Source organism: Apodemus sylvaticus, chromosome 3, assembly GCF_947179515.1.
Source record: "Apodemus sylvaticus chromosome 3, mApoSyl1.1, whole genome shotgun sequence".
Classification (NCBI taxonomy): domain Eukaryota; kingdom Metazoa; phylum Chordata; class Mammalia; order Rodentia; family Muridae; genus Apodemus; species Apodemus sylvaticus.
This window is the reverse complement of record NC_067474.1, coordinates 142171727-142191894: the sequence shown is the minus strand read 5'-3', so window position 1 is coordinate 142191894 and position 20168 is coordinate 142171727. Positions and strand designations below refer to the sequence as shown.

The window sequence follows — 20168 nt, the reverse complement described above, 5'->3', positions numbered from 1 at the left end:
CAACATGAAACATGAACCAAGCACAGCCACATCCATCCATGTGAATTTTGAAAATCAAACAACGACTACAGGATTTGCCTGGCACCTTGGGGATGTCACTTGGGGCTGTCACTGTCTAGATGATCATGGTGACAGTGAAGGTACCGTTTATTGGCCCCTGGCTCTCTGCTGGGGCCAGGCATTTCCTCACATGGTTGTGGGTAGGCCCGCGCAGTCAGGGGGCCACTGCTATCCCCTTTTGTGGATACTGAAAACAGATATCACGAAATCCTAGAAAGGAGAAAAGTACCCGATGTCCTGTGGTTTGAATTGGGCAGAGCCAAGGTGTGAACCCAGGCTGGGCTTCCGGAGTCCATGCTGTGTTGCCCTAGGGGATGATCACACAAAGTTGAAAAGAAATTCAAAGCCTGGGTCTCCTTGCTTAGGGGAGAGGCACTGACTCTACCTCCTCTGTGTGTGTGTGTGTGTGTGTGTTTCTGATTGTCTGTTTGTCTCTCTGTCTGTTACTTGGGCATGTCATGATGCACATGCGTCGGTCTGAGGACAACTTTCCAGAACTGGTCCTTGCCTCCCGCTTGCATGTGAGGCAGGGGCTCTCTTGTGTTTGCCAACAAATGGGGCACGGGCACGCTCAGCTTCCATTTCCCCCAGGAGTGCCAGGACTGCAGATGCACACTGTAGGTACCCGAGGCCTGCAAAGCTTGTGGCACCATACAAGCGACAATTAAGACAATATATAGGTCTGTTGCCAAGGCAACAGCTGCCATTTACCCAGAATTCCATAGCCTACCTTTACCTGTAATTACGTCACCACCAGTATATAACCAGGCAGCGCTTCTTCCCCGTTCTCTTTTTAGTTCTCTCTTTCTCTCCTTCCTTCCCGCCCGCTACCCCTTCCCTATCTTAAATAAAGTCCCACGTGGAACTGTTTGGCCTGGTGTATCTCATTGCGGCCCATGGCTCCACCGCATCCCCGTGGTGTGCAAGTGAGCGCGGCGAGCAGACAGGACATTTGCGCTGAAACCAACACACACCATCACATCTGGCTTTTTACATAGGTTTGGAAAGTCAAACTCAGGTGGCCTGGCTGGCGGGGTGGGCACTTTCACTTTGGAGCCCTCCCCCTGCCCTCCCCCCCTGTTTTTTTTGTGTACTGGAGCTCAAATATAATGCAGGAACCCCCACTGAACTAGCCCAAGCCTCGGTTCACCTTTTCCTTTGAGACATGGTTTTAGTCTATACAGTCATCAGAGCTGGCCCTAACCTCACTCTAGCCTGTTCAGGTCTTGAACTAAATCCTCCTGCCTCAGTTTCCCAAGTAACTGGAATGACAGGCCGACACCAGGCTCAGATTGCCTGTGGTCTTTGCATGAGCCTTTTCTCTGTCTCCAGGCTCAGGGCAGAGTATACTTGGGTTTCTATCCATGTGCGCAGGTCACGTTTGTTACACTGTCAAGTCACACTGCAGGACTCAACTGCCCGAGTGCTGTCTCCCACTGCTGAAACCCTGAAACCTTTTTTTTGGCACCTCTTCCTCATTGGTAACGTGGGGGTGACGACAATAATCATCTCACTGGGTGAAGAGATGGGGGTCACCATCAGAGATAGGTTACTGAAGGTCACGCAAACCTGACGGGGGTCGGGGGGGGGGGGAGAGGTAGTGCTAGGGAGACATTTCAAATACACACTGCTCTGTAAGCTGGGGACATGGCTATCATTCCACAGAGGAGCACGAGCCCACAGACACTGTTTTATGACTCTTCTCTGTTATGTCTGCTAATAATCAGACTGAGAAACATTCAGGTCCCCAGTGAACTGCAGACTAGAAGAAAGTAGGCAGCTGGTGAGCCAACCACATCTGGGCTGTTGATGCTCTTCCAGGATGAAACCACTCTGCCTGCCCCTGTGCCACCAAGCAAAACCTGCGAGGTCAACAGAGCCCAGAGAGCCTTGTGGGAAAACTGTCTTATAGAAGTGAAGGACAAGGGGCCGCTGTGGGGAGAACGGACAGGCCAGCTGTGAGTGAGTCACCCAGGGATAGACTCCGTGCTTCTGCATACCAGCAGGATGTGCAAAACAAAGTAGCAACAGAGCCCTGGGCTGGCAACGCCCCCATAGGCTAGAAACATTGTAGCTCAGAGAGACCACATGACTCACCAAAAGCCACCCAGCTAGCAAACAGCCTTGATTGGAAAGCCGTGTGCCCCACCTGACCGAGCTCTCCTACTGACCTGAGAAGGCAATGGCGAAGATCCCACCCGTAGCTGTGTCCCGGTGGAACTTGAGCAGGACCTGGTTGGAGGAGCTGTGTGCTATTTTCTTGGACAAACTCCGGGTGAAGACCCCAAGCTGCAAAGATGTCTGCTGTGGCCCATCCCTGCACACGGGAAAGAGAGGCCTGCATGTCATCGGCTGCCTTGAATGTCTGCTGTTCCTGGAGCCATCTGTGGCCCTGAGAGAGACCTGTAGTGGGTGGCTATGACTCTGGGAATCTCTCTAGCACCTCTCTGTGAGGTCTTTCAGTAGAGTTGATGGAATCCTTATTAATTTGATTCTTCACTAGTTCTATGCCCCACTCCCAGCCCCCGCTGGGTGGGCTTCTAGGGCAACGGAGGCCCCATGGGGCAGGGCTGCTGGCATCACCACAGACCTTCTTTGTTAAGGGAACTGTGGTAGAGCTCTCTTGATGCTCTCTGCCAGCACCTTGCAAAGACATGCCCATGATACCTTTTTGGAGCAAATAGCTTCTTGTCTGGAACCTTACCTAGTGCCTTCTTTCTGTTCCTAGACATGGTCTGCAAACTACTCAGAGTTTTGAGAAAAAAATGTTCCACTACCCTACCATGATTCCTGAACGCCATGAACTTCCAAACAAAGGAGTTTTTAAAAATGTTACATATCTTTGTTCATAGATTCAGTCATCTGGGGAAAACTGTCTAGGAAACTGCCCTTATCAGCCAAGAATCTGCATTTCCATTTTAAAATGAACTCGGGCCACTCTCTATAGATCTCTGTAACTAAGCGCTGAGTTGCACCGTTTAGTAACCACTAATGGTACATGGCTGCTTACATTTAAGTCCATTAAAATTAAACACAATTTAAAGACCAGGATGCCATGTTGGATGGCATGGATGTAAAATGTTGGTTCAGAATGCTCTGTGGGGCAGCGCTGGTTCAGCACATGATGACAAGAGGAACTTTATATAATGTCACACCAAGCCTTTTCCTTTAGTCTGGATGGACAGCTTAGTTAGGTGCTAGTGTAATGCAGAGCTCGCCTGCAGAGCCACCCAGATTGGGGACCACTGACCTTTCAATCCTCTCCCATCATGCATCCGATCTTACCAGACAGTGATGTAGTCTCCAAAGGGCTCTATCTGGAGCAAGCTGAGGTTGAGACGGACACCGTGGCCAATGGGCACAGTGATCTGCCAGACACAGTCCTGGGAGCTGGAGTAGGGGCTGGGGTATCCCGGTGAGTACACCGTGCCATTAAAAGAGGTGATGTTCCCACCGCAGGGGACTGCCAGGGAGGAAACACAAACCAATGAGTATTTGAGAGTCCTCCCCACCCAGCTGAGAACCCAGATGCCTTCCTGGTAAAACCCTCAGCTCTCAGTACGGTTTTGCCAAGAGGTTAGTAGAGTGGGGAGAAGACACAAGGTGGTGTGGTTGTGCCTGGCCATCACCAGCAGCTGGCTGTCACCAACACTGTTCCCTGGCTGCCTATCAGTCATCAATTCAGGAGCTTCTGTGGTCACTCCACCTTGGTCTCCTCTTTCTCACAGGCTTGTAGAAAAGGGGTTACCCTTGACAGCTCCTCCAATCCCTGTCCTAGGGATGAGGAGGAACCAGTGGGAACCAGGGTTAGTATTGGAGCTGTAATACTTTTGCTGGGATTTTGACAACTTCTTTCCTCTCTGACTTGCCCTTTCTAGAGTGACAGTGGCACTTCTGGTCTAGCTTTTTTAAGATTAAATTTAACATTTAATTATTTTTTGTGGGTGTGTACACGTGGGGATGTGACATGTATATATGCATGTACATGTATACACACACACACACACACACACACACACACATGCATGGGTATGTACTGAGTACTGAAGTTGATGTTGGGCTCTTCCTTAATCATGTTCCATCTTGTTATTTGAGGCAGTGTGTCTTCATTGAATCCAGAGTTTGTCAGCATGACTAGACAGCTTTCTTCAGGGAATCCCGTTTCTACCTTCTGACTGCTTGAATTACAGTTGGGTCTCCACACCCACCCAGTGTTTAAGTGGGCTCTGCGAATCTGAACTCGAGTCCTTATAATTGCATAGCAAGTGTTTTATATGGTTTTTGGATTTTTTTTTTTTTTGCAGTGAGGATAAAGTTGAGTTCAAATCATTGTCTATACCACATATCAGTCACATGACCATAGACAGGCAGTTTACTCTCTCTGAGTCTGTTTCCTTGGGAGTGAAATAGACTAAGAATAACCCTCATGAGACAGTGGGAGCAATTAGCTAAACCGATGTATGAGACCTGGTCAGGGCTGGAAAGAAGCTCAGGGCTGGAGTGCTTGATGAGCATCCATGAGGCCTTGGGTTTGAATTTCCATACATCCATCAGTCAATCAATCAATCAGTCAGTCAGTCAGTCAGTCAATCAATCAACAAAATGCTTAGCTGTAGGGAGTAAGTCTGATACTAAGGTCCTGTTCCCCAATTGGTTCTTTGTTGTTGTTGTTGTTTTTGTTTTTTTGAGACAGGGTTTCTCTGTGTAGCCCTGGTTGTCCTGGAACTCACTCTGTAGACCAGGCTGGCCTTAAACTCAAGAAATCCACCTGCCTCTGCCTCCCAAGTGCTGGGATTAAAGGCGTGCACCACCACTGGCTGTCCCACAATTGGTTCTTGATCTATCAGTAAAGATGCCAGGGGCCAATTGCTGGCTGGAAAGAAAGGCAGGACTTCCAGGTCCCCAGAGGGGAGGGGAAGAGACACAGAGGAGGAGTTTTTCTCCATGCTTTAGAGGGACAAAAGGCGGCCAGTCATATGCTATCTGGGAGGCAGAGCAGCCATAGGCTGCTTCTCCAGGCAGAGGTTACGGTGTTGAGCTGGGACTAAGGGTAACTGAGCAATTAAAGTTGAGGACAGATTTAGGGTACCGTGCTAAGAGTATCGGGAAGAGAATGCTAGCCTCGGGAGATTAGTAGTGCCCAGCAACTGAGTCAATAAGGCAGGTTGAAATTGAGCAACGAGTCTCTCTCTCTCTCTCTCTCTGTGTGTGTGTGTGTGTGTGTGCGTGTGTGTGTGTGTGTATGTCTCTGTGTATGTCTGTGTCTATGTCTGTGTCTTTCATCTGCAGATCCAAAGTAATCTTGGATCTTAAGGCTGAGTAGCAAAAGCTACACTCAACATTTGCCTCAGTTTCTTGCCCAGAGATACAGCCCTTGCTTTAGGTCTCTTTCTCTATAGAACACTACTACTGCACATTCACCACCTCTGTGAGAGGCCATCTGTGGAACCTTCTGGTTCTCAGGAAATGTTCTGCTTTCCTGAAGAAGAAAGTGAAACTCAGTGTACAGAGATAGAACTGACAGCTGACCCCCGAGCTGAAGCGCTTTCTTCCAGGTTACTGTCCCTGCTGAGCCTTTCTATCTCAAGGCCGAGTCTAGCATCTCCTCCATGAAAATCCTAGGCTGTCAGAGGAAGACAGGAAGGAACGTGAAAGTGGGGGGTCTGTAGGGGAGGGAGCTGCACTGCCTCTTGGTCATCTTCACTCTGGTTTTGCTTATGGAAGAAGGCCCAAGAATATTCCTTCTCCAGCAACCAGAGATTGCCAGCTCAGCTCTCACCAAACACAGGTGGGAAGGAGGGAACTAATGGGGCAGGGGAAGAGGCACTAGAGTTCTTAGGAAAAGGCATCATTCCCTTCCCTCTGGAGAAGTGCCAGGATTGACTCTCTCCTCCATTCAGTGCTCAAAGCCTCACCGTGGTACCTTCCCATCTATTTAGGGGACATTAACCCATCAGGCTGGATCTACCTATGGGCTGGATCTGCCAGTCTCGCTGTAGCACACTTCTCCAGGTCCTTCCTAGCACTTGCTCAGAGCTCTGTCTCATAGGCTCTTCCTGGCTGGGTGGCTCCTATCCACATGGAAACAGGCTGGACAAGGCTCGCCTGGACCCACACCTTTGCTGAGTCCACAGAGTAGCAGGTAAAATAGGATGCTCTGTTTCTATGACTACCCCAGGAAGGACCATCGGGGCAAGAGACATACCTTCACACCTGGGTAGGGGGTGGTCCCAGTTCCGATTGGTGCCATGTTGACATGTGAGGACAGGTTGACCGGTCAGTTGATATCCTGGAAGGCACTCAAAGGTCACCGATTGTCCAACATTATAGCCGGCTCCCCTCACGATGCCATTGGCAAAAGGCTCTGGGTCTGGGCACTCTTGGAGTTCATAGGCTAGAAAATATTAGGAGAAAATATCACATTATTCATTTTGGGGACCTTTTCCCAAATGGAAGTGCCAATGGATTTAACTGGTTGCTGGCTTTTGATATGTTCCTTAAGTTTCTCTATGCCCCCTCTTTTTCTTGCATTGAGGGCAATGGCATCTGCGGAGCCCTTCGTACAATACTGGCATGTGGGAAGAGCCCCTTAGGTATTATTGACTCTTCATATTTCCACTAAGAAAAGAGGTTCAAGGACCAGACTGATGGCAGAACTGCTGTTCACTGAACATCTTCTCAGGGCCAGACATTGGTTTAGGTATCTCCATGTTGTTAATCTCAAAGTCACAGACCCTGAAGCACTGAGATGAGGGGAACTTTCTGGCTCTGCTAAGTTAGAACCTATGAAAACATTTTGGGGGTATAAGTTAAAGCGCAGGCAAGATGGGAGCTTTTGGGGGGTTGGACTGACTGCCGTACAAGAATGTTCCCAGGAGGAATAGAAAAGCCGCCCTCTTGAGACCCCCTCATGGCAGTGCCTGAGGCCTGTGCAGTAGACAGAGGCAGCTGGGGCACTGGCTGAGCGTGCATCACAGAGCAAAGCCTCTGGCTAATTGGGTACACTGGCCGAAGAATACTCTTTGCAGCAGTAATTGGGAGTTCTCTGCACAGGGAACTGGCAGAAGGACATGGGCTATTTCCGCCGCAGACACACTCAGTAGGAACAGCTGGGGATGAATGATGCTCTGTGGACATGGAGGAGCTAGCACAGGTAATAAGAATAGCCACGACCTCAAGGCTAACGGCTCCGCCATGCCTGCTCTGCAGTGGTGGCTGGGTCCCGTGTTTCCATTTGACATTGCAAAGGAACATCTCAGTGGGGAAAATATGCACATTTCACTAGAGGTCACTTGGAGGGAAGTTTGGGATGAAGGTTTAGTTGGTTTACCTTGCAAGGAGGGGGACCTGAGTTTGATACCCAGGACCTATGTGGGCTTCCCTCTCTCCCTCCCTCCCTAATTTATTTTCTCCTCGTCTTTTTTTTTCTTTTTTTTGGCCAGGAGTAGTAGTTGCAGTGTGCATTAATGATCGTGGTACTGAGGAGGCAGAGACAGGCAGATGCCTGGAGCTTGTTAGCCACCACGCCTCCTTGATGAGATCCAAGCTCTGAGGGAGCTGGTCTCAAAAAAGGTGCATAGCACCTGAGGCATGAAGGACACAGGAGGTGGTCTTCTGGCGCGCACACACACATGCACACATAAATACATGTACACCAGCACATACATATGCAAGCACATATGTGTATAATCACACACACACACACACACACACACACACACACACAGAAGAGAAATCACTGAGGTGACCGCATGTATCAAAGAACTGAGCAGACACCATGGGTGTAGGCGGGCCAGAGTGGAGCCATTTTGGGTGTTTTGCCCATAAAGTCTTAGAGGAGGCAGGAGCCTGTTGCCCCAGTATGCTGCAATGGAAACCTTGGTTGGAGCTCTGTGGACTGAAGGCAGACAGCAAGGAGGCTGAAGAGAGCAGCCACAGGCAAAAGCCAGAGCAGCTTAGATGAGAGTGGTGTCACTTGAGGAAGTAGCTTTTCCAAAAGGAAGAAACTTCAAGGAGGGTCACCTGATTCCTTTCATTCCAAGATAGATCTCAGAGCCCTGCAAGGTGCTTCAGAGGGAGATACAATTCCTGAGGTGAGGGATTATTCTGTTTCTTAAAGCAGACTTCCTCAGGGAGAGGGGGCGAAAGGGAGGTCACCACGGGGTGACCAGTGCATCCAGACAAACTGCTATCATTTCAAACCTGAATTTGGACAGCCCCTAACATTCTGGAGCAGTTGTACACATTAGTAATCATTCTATGAACATGATTCTTCTGAGGGTTTGTGTGTCTGTGTCTGTGTGTGTCTGTCTGTCTGTCTGCCTGTCTAGTTGTCTTAGTTAGGGTTTTACTGCTGTGAACAGACACCATGACCAAGGCAATTCTTATAAGAACAACATTTAATTGGGGCTGTTTACAGGTCCAGAGGTTCAGACCATTATCATCAAGGCGGAAGCACAGCAGCATTCAAGCAGACATGGTGCAGGAGGAGCTGAGAGTTCTACATCTTCATCTGAAGGCTGCTAGCAGAACGCTGGCTTCCAGGCAGCTAGGATGATGGTCTTATAGCCCACACCCACAGTGAAACACCTACTCCAACAGGCCACACCTACTCCAACAGGCCACACCTACTCCAACAGAGCCATACCTTCTAAAAGTGCCACTCCCTGGGCTGAGCATATGCAAACCACCACACTAGTATATATATGTATGTGTGTTCTCAATGTGTGCATGCACATGCATGAGTGTATGTGTGTGTGTGTGTTTGTGTTTGTGTTGTGCATGTGTGTGTAGGGCAGAGGTTATTTCAGGTGTCTTCCTTGATCACTCTTCACCATGTCTTGAGGAAATTTCTCTTACTGAGCCTGGCGTTCAGCAGTTGAGTGGACTGGTTGGCTAATGATCTCCTGAGACCCTCCTGCTCCCACCTCCCAGTGCCAGGGTTACAGACACAGGCCTCAGGCTTATGTGGCGGGAATTTTACCTATTGTATCATGGGATAAGTTAAGTGTGAGCAAACATAGCTACCATTAAATATTTTATGGAAATATCTGCCTGAGGAAAGACAAAGAGGCAACAGCCTGCTGGGCTGTCCAGTGGGGGAAATTTTGAGGAGAAAGAACCAGATTGTTTCAAGGAAAGTTGAAGAGACAAAGAATCTGGGGCCCACAGAAATAGCCTCTGTGGGGGCAGATGGCTCTTCTGCAAAACTGAGGACCCAAAGAACCCATTTTCTTTGGAGGGGAAGCATGGGGAGAGGACTCAGAGCCCAGAGTCTGTTTATACTGACCACTGTGGAGAATGCACGCCAGTTTGTTAGAGAGAATAATTTGCATCTACCACAAATTAGAGGCGTTGGTAGAAGCAGCTGGGCCTCTGGCACTAGAGCTGCCCTAGGCTGAGGGGTTGGGACAGTCACAGCAAAAAAGCGTAATGAAAGCTGAGCTCCAGTCCTCGGAGCAGGTGGCCTCGCGCAGGGGGCACACAGGTAGGCTTGCGATTCAGAGGAGCATCAGGCAGATCCTGATCACAGAAAGAAAGGCCTCCGTTATGTTGTCCTGGACTCCTCAGAGGGACAGCTGGGGCACCTCAGGTAGGCAGGCTCAACAGGATCCCTTCTCAAAGAAAGGAAAGGGCTGGGAGCGCCAGGAGGATGTCCTCTGATGCAGGGGTGACAGCTGTGTGTGGGAGAGTGCTAGGTCTTTTCTGGGGATCCCCGAGCCAATGGTGGCTTTGAGTAAGACAGCTTTGCAAAGGCAAGCAGGCTTCCCAGGCCGGAAGTGTGCAGGAGCCACCATCCTATTGCACGGGCTCAGTGCATGGGCTGTGCGTGTGAGGGTGTGAGGTGAGCCTTTTGCCAACCTTGCCCCAATGGTTGTGCTGTCAACAATGATGTTTACGAGAGCTAAGTGTCAGGGAGAGATCGCAGGTTGAACTCTGCTCATTCCACATAAACTAGAATGGCTGTAGGGAAGGGGGGCATCTGATGGCTGGTGTCTTTATAAGAAGGTGGAGCATGTGTAACCTCCATACAACATCCCATAATGTATCTACCCATTTACATTCCCACCAAGAACATGGAAGATTCCTTCTCTCCCCTGCCCTTGCCAGCACACAATTAGAAGGCACTGTGAATGCTAATCACGTCAGATATATTGTAAATGTTTAGGTTGATGGGAATACAAACCATCTTGATTTGATCAAGCACGATATTCCTGTTGTGAAACATCACACTGTATTCCATACATCTGTGCGATAATTATGTGTCAATCAAGGAGGGGGCGGGGCTAGAGATTTGGAGATGGATACCTTATGAAGATGAAGTCAGGGACTGCAGTGATGATCCTGCAAGCCAATGCAATCAAACAATGGCCCAAACTACCCTAATCCAGTCCAACACACCGAGTAGATCCTTACAACCCTCAGAAGGAACCTGCCCTGCAACATCTTAATCTTGCTTGCACATCCATCCCCAGACTTAAGTTTTATTGTTCAAGTCCTGGGGTCTTTGGTACTTTGTGATGGCCTCCCCAAAAACCAAGACCCAGGAAGTGACGGTGGCAGTGGTATGTGGGACAGGTGGATGGCATTTATTCAGCCAGAACATGGACTATGTAACTAGAATCATCAAGGGTCTTCCATGACAGACTGCTGTAACAGAGGACAATTATGGACATGTGCTGACTTACTGTCATTCCTACCTCTTCTACTTGTGAGCCACAGATGCTCTTGCACAGGAGTGGCTTCTGTGCCGACCCCTCCCCCAGCTCCCCTGGGTGTGACTGCCTGGTCAGAGCCAACAAAGATGGAATGGTTTGGGGAGCCTAAGCCCTTGTGCCCCTGCAGTATAAGCCTGCCATGCTCCCAGGACTCACTCATGCATTAAGCAACTGGTCCCTGTGCAACTGGTCCAAAATGTGCCCACCTCCAGGGACACCTTTTATGGCTGTCCTAGACTGAGAAACCCTGTCCTTGCTAAGTATTTCTCTTTGACAAGGGAGGGACTTCCAGGGCAAAGATGTAAAAACCAGGTTTCAGGAAACCACACATTGCATGACACTCTTTCTATACTAAAAGTGTGTGTGGTCAAAAACTTTGTATTTATATTATCTACATTTTCTTCCCAGGCATGCACTCACACACTCACACATGTACATTCACATATATACACACACTAAATGAAGAAAAAATTAATATTTAGGGATTGTCTTTGGGAAATAATCCCATCCTGTGGCTATTTTTGTTGGTTTTTGTTCTTTAACAAGATGAATGTACTAATGAATTTTATCAATATAATTAAAAATTAACCTTGAATATGGGAAATTACAAGGCAGCACTTAACAGTGGATACACTGCTGACTGGACAGAAGATGGTTCTTTCCCCTGTGTAGGGGAAGGGGTGGGATTAGGAGAGCAACTTGACTTCCAGAACATGTGACAAAGCCTGAGTGTGTCCTCCCATCCAGTGCCACACCCTGAAGTCTCATTCCCTTAATGGGAGGGTATTTGGAAGCTGGGCCCCTGGAGGTCTTCCCTGGAGAATGGGGCTGGGACCCTATAAAAGAGGCCTTGCAAAGGCCTTTCTGTGAGGACACAGAAAGAGGGTGTCTCTGTGAACCAGAGAGCATGCTCTCCCAGACACGGGATTGTTAGCACCTTGATCTCAGCCTTTCCAGCCTCCAGAAGAGGGAGGAATGGGTTCCTGTTGTCTCTGAACTGCCAACTGGCAACATTTGTTACAGCAGCAAGAGCTGGTGGGTGCCTCCTGCTCACTGAAACAGCTATACAACCAGCCTCAGGGTTTTAAAAAAGAAATGTGTACCAGTATTAACAATATATAAATATATATGGATATCATATACTAGCTTTGTATATAATATATAGCTATAAATGTTATATATGTTATATATAACCAATATATAATATATAACATATGTATGTATTCATGTATGAATGTATGCATGTATGCATGTATGTATGAACGTATGTAGCAGGAAGTGAGTGAAAGGAGCTGAGTTGGGGCCAGAGAAAGTGCTCCTCTCAGTGGCCCTAGGAGAACACTCAGGACAGAAGTTCGGCGTGTATGGGGCTGCACCGTGTAGCTGTGCAGCCAGTGCTGATGACTGACTGGCCCCTCACCCAGAAACCCTGAGTTGGAGTGAAGGGATCTTTTCTGGGAACGCACTCAAGGGCCTACAATTGGGTTTCATCTGAGGAAACAGAACCTCAGCCAGCATTAGGCGAGTCGCCCAGAGAAAACAAGGAAACGCCATCTGAGGTGAGTGCTGCTAACACTGGAATCCTCTATTCTCTCACTGGGGAGCTTTGCCGAGAGCCTCTCAAAAGTCAAGGGGAGATGGTGGGCAGTGATGTCAGGGATTCCTGGGAGGAAACTGAGGTGTTACTTGCCTAGGATACTGTTCACTACCAGCCCTAGACACTGTGAAGCCTCAGTGGACACTGTGAGGACTGTGGCTCTGGAAAAAACTGGGCATACTTACCTTGTCTGTCAAACAGGGTTAAGTAGCTAGTGAGGTGGGATGCAGAGAGGGAGTTGCCAGCCGGAAGCCTCCACAGAGCGACCTGCTGCCCCTCAGCCCTTCCGGCAGGCACCTCTTTGCATGCATAAGGACAGGGAGGTGGGTGACTGCGGGTGAGACACAGGGTCGGCCGTGAGCTACCGTGGCACTCTTGTTCTTACCCTGGTACTCCAGCTTGAATCCTGGCCGGTTCTGGGAGTGGTCGCTGTGGAAGTACACGATGCTATCGTGGGACGTGGAGAGCAGGGAGCCCGGCAGCTCGCTCCCGCTGAACCTGCCCATCATGCGGCTGGTCTCGGAGGGGCCACTCCGGATTTCTAAGAAGTCATGGTTGGGCTCCGTGGAGAAGTTCAAAAACTGGATGTGAGCTCCTGGGAGGAAGACAGAGGTGGACAGTGTTCAAAGCCACACAGCCCTGCTTCCGGAAGCCACACAGCCCTGCTTCCGGAAGCCACACAGCCCTGCTTCCGGAAGCCACACAGCCCTGCTTCCGGAAGCCACACCGCCCTGCTTCCGGAATGCTGTCCTCCTATAGTGTCTCCTCCAGGGTCCAGAGCCCCCACCATCGAAGCCCCAACCAGGCAGGTCTCCCAGGGCACACTCTGATCTTTGCCCAAATAGTCCGGCCATCAGGGAGGATCAGAAAGTCAACAGGCTTTGCACTCAGGAATAAAGGCACTACGAATTTCTGAGCTCCACCTGCAGCCTATTTGATTTCACGGGAAGCCAACTTCATGATTCCATTTGAATTGTGTCTAATATCAATATAAAGATAGTTTTTCTAAAAATTAATGATTAGTTAATAAGTCACCCCCCATTGAATCAAAAGGTACATGGGGCCGTTCTTTCTGGTGTTTTCAGGAATCTATAGGTGATTCTGAAGGACACAGCTAGAGAGTACATATTGTCTCACCTGCTCTACTGGAAAGTCAATTGAAGTTTATACTTGGGGACCTTGGTGGGTTAATCAAGATCTCTTAGCCACCTGTCAGGTTACACGGATTTAATTAAGCCCCTGGGGTACATATTTACATAAGCCATGGAGATCTGAGGTTGGAACAGAATTGCTGGTATTTGTTTACAGACAAGGCTTTTCAAAATTGGATCACTATGGGAAAACGTTTTCCAGAGAAACCTATTTGCCAAGTGTAAGAAATGCCCACACATTGTATTGTTAACTGAGAAAAATCAGGTTGGAAAAAGTAGACGCTGGAGATGGAAAAACTGTAGATGTCAATCGTGATTTCTATATTTAAGAGCTTGGAATAATACATATTTGTTTGCTAGTAATACCGAGTGAGCCCGCGCCACAGGCTAGTGTCACGCTAGGCATGGTCCAGGTGGGGTGGCCCTGGTGCTCATGAGCACCAAGCTGTTGCTTAAAGATCTCTTTATGGGAGGTCACGTGTTTTGATTTTTAAAATGTGTTCCTCTGCATTCTCTGTTTTGGTAGGATGAACCCTTACATACAATTGTTTGTATGTCTTACTGTGCTCCGAGCAAAGACTTGACAGGTGCTGAAGATCTTTTATCTCCTGTCCTGTTCATTCGCCTTGACTCTGTGTTATTCCATCTGATGCACCGCCTGCTTCCCCAGCTCACTTTCCTCCTCCGCACCACAGAGCATTTTTTCTGAACCATCCTGTATCTGTAGAGCTGTGTGTGCTAGAGTCTTTGCCTGTGCTGCCTCCCGTGCTGGAGAATTCTGCAGCCTGTGTGCCCAACCTTGGGTTCTATTAGTTGTGTGTGTGTGTCTCGGGGGTGGGGTGGGGTGGGGTGGGGGAACCAAACCAAACCAAACCAAACCAAACCAAACCAAACCAAACCAAACCAAACCAAACCAAACCAAACCAAACCCATGTTGGTGTTCGCCACCTAGCGGCAGAGGCATGTTACTGCAGAGGCTCTTTGCGCAATAACATCTTGTGTTCTAGAGACAGGACCACTTGAAAGCAAGAGATCCTGGTACACCACTGGACCTGCAGTGCAGTAGGCGCATTGCCCAGAGCTGGAAAACAGATGTAGGACTAAGGGACCGAGTGCTTTGGTGGCTGAATACAGAGACACACACAGGACAGCCACCCATTTAAACTTCAGTCCCAAGCTTGACGACAGAGCGATAGGAACTCTGGTCCACTTTGCCCAGTGTCTCAAATCCGGACTCCATGGAGATTGCCAAAGTTGTCTTCGCTTTCCCCAGTTTCTTTCAGGAGATGGTCCTAGACACTAGACTCTAGCCTTTGTCAGTCACCCCACTGCCTGAGAGCCCACCCCTGACACTATTAATGATACTCAGCTATGCTTGCAGACAGGAGTCTAGCATAACTGTCCTTTAAGAGGCTTCATCCAGCAGCCCATGGAAACAGATGCAGAAGGGAACTTGGGGACTCTTGTGGAAGAGTGGGGGATAGAATCGAGGGAGCCAGAGGGGGCCAAGGACACCACAAGAAGACCTACAGAACCAACTAATTGGGACCCACAGAGGGCTCACAGAGACTAAACCACCAACCAAAGAGCATGCATGGGCTGGACCTAGGCCCCCTATACATGTGCAGCATGGTCTTCGTGTGGGTCCCCTAACAAGTGGAATGGGGGGATGAGTCTGACTCTGTTGCCTCCCTTTGAATCCCTTTCCGCTAGCTGGGCTGACTTGTCTGGCCTCTGTGGGAGAGGATGCACCTAGTCCTGCTGTGACTTGATGTGCCAGGGTGGGCTGGTACCCATGGGGGAAACCTCCCTTCTCAGAGGAGAAGAGGAGGGGTTAGTGGGGGATGTAAAGTGAGTGAGTGAATGAATGAATGAATGAATGAATAAATAAAGAGCAGTCTCCAGACTGAGGCTAGTGGACTGAGAGGTTCCGAGCCTGTGCCTCACGTTAGGAGGAGGAGATGGGGATGGGGAACACCCAGTGAGGCATGGTGGTTATCATCAACAATTTTTTTACATGTCACAGTGAAACCCATTCTCTTGTAGAGTTAATTATGTAAATACAAATGGATAAGAAAGAGGAATTCCCCAGGACAGTTCTTTTCTTAGGGACAGAGTACTAAAGGATCCCTACGAACAACCCCTCAGTTCCCTGTTGGCACAGAGCCCCAATCTCTTTGGCACAGGGAACCAGGGTTAAATTACATTGCCAGAACATGCCATACGAATTGCTAGCAATTAAAATTTGCACCTAAACTAATAATGTCCTTTGCAGCCAACAACCCCCATGCCTGGAATATTCCAGCTCCCTCTCTCAATCTCCAGGCCAGCTAGAATGTGTCTATGAAGAATGCCAACTCAATTTCATATTGACCTTGGCTCAATTTAATTAGGATGATGAATGGGACAGGGGAGTTAAAAGCACAACTTGAGGTCTGGACTCAGCAAAATGGATTTCCTTTTCTTTTATTCCAGGTAATTTCTTCTCTCTCTCTCTCTCTCTTTTAAAAAAATGTCCTGGAGATGGAACCTTGTGCCTTGCAAAGGCAAACTCCCTAGCCCTCTCTTCCCTCAGCTCCGTCTCTCATCAAGTTTCTGATTCTTGCAGAATCAGAAATACCCCTGCATTTACTTTAGAACTCAAATTATGGTAACCTCTAACCTTTCTCCCCTACACCCCAGTTTCTGTCGTTCCCCAAGACTGCACCAGACAGCCAGGGATAAAGCCTAGGAAAGTCAGTGCTGGGGCTGAGCTTACGCTGGGGTGGGGCACTCAGCTGGCTTAACCTAGGCCTGGGCTCAGAGCTCCTGTCTCCCTGGAGGCTGCAGACTCACCAAAGCCCACGGGCAGCGAGATCTTCCAGGAACAGTCCATGTTACTGGGGTAGTTGCCTGGGAAACCAGGGCTCAGGATCACCCCTTCCATCTCTTCCACGGCTCCCCCACATTGCGCTGTGACAGTAAGAGTCAGGTTAGGTCATCAAGGAGAGTGCAGGGCTAGGCAAGTGTCCAGAGCCACATCGTAAAACATGTCCTGAGTCACAAACCTCTACAAGAACCCAAAGGGTCTCCTCCTCTGTACCCATGGGGAAAACTGAGCCCATAAGTCAGGACTAAAGCAACGCTTAGGATACCAGGAGAGCCAGCACTGACCGTGCCCTTCAGAGGTCAGAGACCTCATCAAGGACATACAGGGAGTGACAAAGCTCTGCTTCAAGAGAAGTCCTCCACTCCTTATATGATAGCCTAGTTCTCTCTCTCTCTCTCTCTCTCTCTCTCTCTCTCTCTCTCTCTCTCTCTCTCTCTCTCTCTCTCTCTCCCAATCCACTCTTCACGACTGCAGATGAAGGATGGAGGGAAGAGAGGGGACCGGCACACATTGTATCCTCTTTGTGTGCCTACAACTGTGCCAGATGTATCTTCTATGGGGTAGGGTGGCTGGTTGTCAAAGCTCACCATGACACTTCGCTGTGACAGAGGGTCTAGAGACATCTGATTTCAAGTTGTGAGGGACATCTAGGCAGCTGCTCAGTTAAAAACTATATTGTATTTTACATTCTATGAGGGAAGGTTGTGTGAAGACAAAAGGGCTGATGGGTCATGGAGGCCCAGGGAAAGGTGCTCAGGGATGGAAATGCCAGAGTCCAGACCAGCGCTTTCTGGGCAGAAGGTGACTAGGAAGCACACCAGGACAGGAAAGTACCACCACTATGTCACAGGGCCCACTGCACTTCTTGTCATGGGTGAGTTTTACACCACCTTGACCATTCCAAGCCCAGTTTCCAAAGCAGCAAAAAGGCACTAAGAACAGAACCCATGTCAGGGAGCTGCTGTGAGGGGACCCGGGGAAGAATACATTTCACTTGATGTACTCAACAAACATGAATGACATCTCGTGATCACATGGTTTCCTGGGCCATGCCTCTAGAGTGCACTGGGTGAATGCTTAGGGCTTCAGGCCACATATGTGACCTGCCCTACATGCCAGTGAAAGCACAGAAGTGAAATTCTGTCATGCCAATGTGACACTCCCTTGAGTCACTTCTCTCTGGGGGACAAGTGGGAGATGCTTTACGACCATCCCGGCATTGGAAAATCTTCCCTTTCTGCTTCTCATTTTTCTTTAACCTTTGAAGGAAGATTTCAGGGCTGGGGGAAATGATTCATTTGGTAAGGTACTACTTGCTGTGTAAGTGTGAGGTTCTGAGTTTGGATGTCCAGAATGTGTGTAAAAGCCAAGTGCAGTGCTATACCTGTCATCTGAGTGCTGAGGTGGGGGTGGGGGGAGAAGGAAGGACTCTTAGAGATCATTAGTTAGTCAGTCATTCTAGCTCAACAGGTGAGGAAGACATGCTCAGGCACACCCACCCACACCATGTGTATATGCAACACACACTCAAACACACATTCACCAAGTGTGTATACAGCATACTAGGTGTGTGTACAATACATATCAAGTGTATACAACACTCACACACCAAGTGTATATACAACATACACACACCAAATGTATACACAACACACACCAAGCGTATACAACACACACACATATACCAAGTGTATATACAACACACATCAATTGTATATACAATACACATCAAGGGTATACAACATATATACACCAAATGTATACAGCACATATATTAACTGTATATACAACACACACACATCAAGTGTATATACAATACACATCAAGGGTATACAATACACATATACCAAGTGTACACAACACATACACACACACCAAGTGTATATACCACACATATGCATCAAGTATACACAACATATACACCAAGTTCATATATAACACACACACCAAGTGTATATACAATACACATCAAGTGTATACAACACACATAAACACCAAGTGTATATGCAACACAATACCAAGTATATACAACACACATACACACACTCACATACAGAGAGAGAGAGAGAGAGAGAGAGAGAGAGACAGAGAGAGACAGAGAGAGACAGAGAGAGAGGGGGGGAGGGGGGCTAATGCATCCCCCTGGACAGTTGCAATGGGAAACATGTTGCTTGGGGTCTTTCACTTAGGAGACACCCAGCTACTATTTGTTTCTTGCTTTCTTGACCTGACCAAAATTCTCTGCAGCATCCTCAGATCAGTTAATTTCCTCAACATTGCCTAGCATGGACTAAACAGTGAAACCAAGTCAAGTCCTTATTTTATGTGCAACCCACAACATTACAAGCAGGTTTGTTAGTCTGTTCTTTGACAAAGTCCTGAGATAAACCCAATGTGCCTAAAAATGCTTCTGGGCTCTGGTTGGCTTTGTGGGACCACAGTGGCCCCCATAATATTCTCAGGCAAGCAACCTTGTTGTGATTATTTAGTTGGCAGGCAGAGCCTTCTAGAAGTCAGGACAATTTTAAATGAGAGTTAGAAATTATAACAATGTCTTTCAGAAACGACTGACTTGGAACAAATCCAGAACATCAGACCTTCTTTTGACTCGAACTTGAACAGAGCAACACAGCTGGGAGCTCTGATCCCTATGGATCTGGACTTCAGTGGATTTCGGAGTCGGTTCTCTTACCAATGCACAGCGGAGGGGGGTAATTCCACCGACGCACAGTCCCAGGCATGCAGGAGATGTGGGCGTGGCCCTGGAGGAATCAGAACAGAAGCGGGCTAGGGGCTCCCAGGGGCACAGTTATCTCTATAACCCAGAACAGAGGCTTGTTCTAGGCCTCACGTTAAGGGACAAGACACACAGACACACGGGATTACCTTGGGATTTGAGGTAAGACAGAAGGAGCAAGATTCGAGGGGAGACCACTTATTAAGAACCATCACTAAAGAATTCTCATTACACGAGGTTTCCTTCTGATTTTCCTCTAATTACTAAATTCCCTCATGGGCTCTCAAAGGGAAATTAAATTTTCCCAAAGTCCAATCAAATCCAACTTTCCAGGCTGGATTGTTCAAAGCCTCTACCATCAACAAAGTTTGTTTTTGCGAGAACAGTTCCAGGAGCAGATAGCCATCCCCAGTGGGTATGGAGACCACACCTGTCCTCGATGAAGACAGCTGCACTGCTGCAGGACTGGGTGATCAGCTCAGGGGACAGACATCTGCTCCCTGCCCTTGGGTTTTGGTTGAGGAGAGGCAGGTACCTGGAGGGCATATCCTGGCTCACACTGGAAAGAGACCACATCGTTCACCAAATAGCGCTCTCCTGTCTTCACCCCATTGCTGGGTACGGCTGGTTCGGGACAACTGCTCAAGCCCACCGCTAGACAAGGCAGAAGCAGGGAGAGAGAGAAGGCTGCGTAAGCTTGGCAGGTTGAGCTGACAGAGGCTGAGGGTACTGTCGACTGCTTGGGGTCCAAGGCTTGTGCCTTCCTGGGCACTTGCTAACCTCTATACCTGGCATGCAGAGAAAGTCAGAATGTGTAGGACGGAGGCTCACCAGGTCAGAGCTGGGACAGCGGGTACCATTTCAGGAACTGTGGGTGTTTTGTTCACCTGCTGAGCTCAGTATCAGTCTACCCTGGCTGCGGACCCCCAGGCCTCTCTGAGCCCCTCCAATGTCCCTCTTGTACCTGTTCTCAGCTTCCCTCCCCTTCCTCTGCCCTCAGAAGGCAGTGTCTGTAGCAGGAAGAGAGGCCACCAGA

At 48.7% G+C, this 20168-nt stretch overlaps 1 protein-coding gene across 1 annotated transcript in view; it reads right to left on the bottom strand.

Moving 5' to 3' along the window:
• Csmd2 (CUB and Sushi multiple domains 2) overlaps positions 1 to 20168 on the bottom strand; it is a 563664-nt gene that overhangs the window by 63854 nt on the left and 479642 nt on the right. Inside the window, exons 38-44 of the mRNA XM_052177421.1 lie at positions 19668 to 19786; positions 19088 to 19157; positions 16362 to 16478; positions 12761 to 12970; positions 6266 to 6454; positions 3346 to 3523; positions 2232 to 2377 (exon numbers count right to left, since the gene is read on the bottom strand). Coding sequence (XP_052033381.1) covers positions 2232 to 2377; positions 3346 to 3523; positions 6266 to 6454; positions 12761 to 12970; positions 16362 to 16478; positions 19088 to 19157; positions 19668 to 19786 — 1029 coding nt within the window. The remainder of the gene's footprint in view (positions 1 to 2231; positions 2378 to 3345; positions 3524 to 6265; positions 6455 to 12760; positions 12971 to 16361; positions 16479 to 19087; positions 19158 to 19667; positions 19787 to 20168) is intronic.